Below are 1,663 nucleotides of genomic sequence, written 5' to 3' on the forward strand. Positions count from 1 at the left end.
AAGAATTAGCATAAATCTCTCAAATAGATAGACATGGACCCAAAAGGGCCCTTAGGTCCCAAACAAAAGTTATTTCCATGAAACTCAAATTGGAAACCCAAGCGAAAATTCCCCACCTTTGCAAGACTATGATAGATAGATAACCGTAATATTTATTATTCGAAAATCATAAGTAACATACTTTATTTGGTGTCATCGAAACGTGTCTCCAAAGTGATATACTTTATTTCATAGACCAATTTTATTGTAACATAGTAGTCCACACTCCACAGTAAATCAAAATAATAAAAAGAAGATAAAAATAACAGCTACCCTATGTTCAATACATTCATCCCCAGGGGTAACATCTCTCAAATAGTAATGAGGGCCCCACGACCTTGATGTTTTAGTTATTATCCATCCAGAAGCTGGCTTGGAGTTTATCAACCAGTTGTTTATCAATTTGGAAGGCCTTTACAAGAACAGCATCAGAGATAGGTGGGTCGGCTCCAAACACGGCCTTAGCAATGGTAATGACCCCTGGATTCTGGCTGCTCAAGCCTGCAATGGCCACAGAATTGCCATACCCCACATTTTGCTGGAAGTGAATAAGGCCCTCAGGAAACACAAACACATCTCCCTTATTCAGTGTCTTACTTATCAAACGGTTTTCAGGATTGCTGGTCACGAAGCCGACATAGAGGGTCCCTTGTAAGACGGTGAGGATCTCAGTGGCACGTGGGTGTGTGTGGGGAGGATTTTGGCCACCAGGAGCGAAGTCTATACGTGCCAAGGAGATACCGAGAGTGTTGAGCCCAGGAATTTGCATTACATTCACTTGGGTGACCTTTGAACCCAAAGGATTGCTCGTGTTGCCAAGCTTGTCAAGTCCGTCGTAGAAGAAGTCATTTGCTGTCGCCAACATCGGGTCTTTGCAAACCTTGCCATTCACAAACACTGCATGGGAGACCAAAGAGAAAAATGTGATTAGCATGTTGTAATCGAAAAAGTGTAGGCTTCAAGCCTTAGCTGTGCACTAAGCCTTCGATTCTTCTTCAATGTAAAAATTAAGTAAAATATCTGGTAAGAGGAGTACCTTTACTGTAGTTGTCTGCGACACAGAAATCCTGCAAGCGACTAGGATCGGATGCTAACCCCAGTGAGGCTATCATAGAAAGAGCAACGAAAACAATTATCAGGTTCATTTTTTTTTTTAAAATCTGATCAAGCTAATTAAATAGAATAAGACCACCTCCTCAGTCTTGGTATATGGAGCTACAAGGATAGCGGGCATTATATAGAGCCATTAGAGATGGTTGCCTAAGTCAAGTGGGTTACGGTTGTGCTTAATTAAGTCAGTGAGTAGTTAAAAATTTCACATGGATCTTTTCTCCCAAACCAATTCAATCCTTGTAGAAAGATGTATATGTTGACCTCAAATTGAAAACACGGGCAGGGAATGGACCGGGCGGCCCTGCCCTCTTTTTTTTTTTTTGGTTAATTCTTCATTTGTTTTAGGCCCTGCGTGGCCCAGCCCGACCCTAATAAAGCCTGGGATAGGGATAGGGATAGGGCTAGGGATAGGCTTGGGCCGGCCTTATAGGGACAAGGGCCATTGCTGGCCCGCCCTGTTGCCACCCTGCGAAGACAAGTTCATAATCTTCAAAAATTTCTATCATATATT

The 1,663-nt window shown here is 42.3% G+C and overlaps 1 protein-coding gene across 1 annotated transcript; it reads right to left on the reverse strand.

The window, feature by feature from the left end:
• Positions 1-205: 205 nt before the first annotated feature.
• On the reverse strand, positions 206-1,264 carry LOC148781760 (putative germin-like protein 2-1). The gene is made up of 2 exons (XM_088870809.1): positions 1,076-1,264; positions 206-936 (listed from the first exon to the last, which is right to left on the reverse strand). Exons 1-2 carry the CDS (start codon positions 1,182-1,184, stop codon positions 386-388), a joined length of 660 nt encoding a protein of 219 aa, XP_088726935.1. The 5' UTR covers positions 1,185-1,264; the 3' UTR covers positions 206-385.
• Between the last annotated feature and the right edge of the window lie 399 nt (positions 1,265-1,663).

The sequence above is a fragment of the Amborella trichopoda genome, chromosome 6 (genome assembly GCF_054954075.1).
Source record: "Amborella trichopoda isolate Santa Cruz 75 chromosome 6, AtrichopodaSantaCruz75HAP2 v2.0, whole genome shotgun sequence".
NCBI lineage: Eukaryota > Viridiplantae > Streptophyta > Magnoliopsida > Amborellales > Amborellaceae > Amborella > Amborella trichopoda.

What these genes read in the sequence shown, in the direction of transcription:
- LOC148781760 (XM_088870809.1), bottom strand. Translation starts at nt 1,184, where the DNA reads ATGAACCTGATAATTGTTTTCGTTGCTCTTTCTATGATAGCCTCACTG. An exon ending in CGCAGACAACTACAGTAAAG is followed by an intron (nt 937 to 1,075) that starts GTACTCCTCTTA and finishes TCTCCCATGCAG; the next exon opens with TGTTTGTGAATGGCAAGGTT.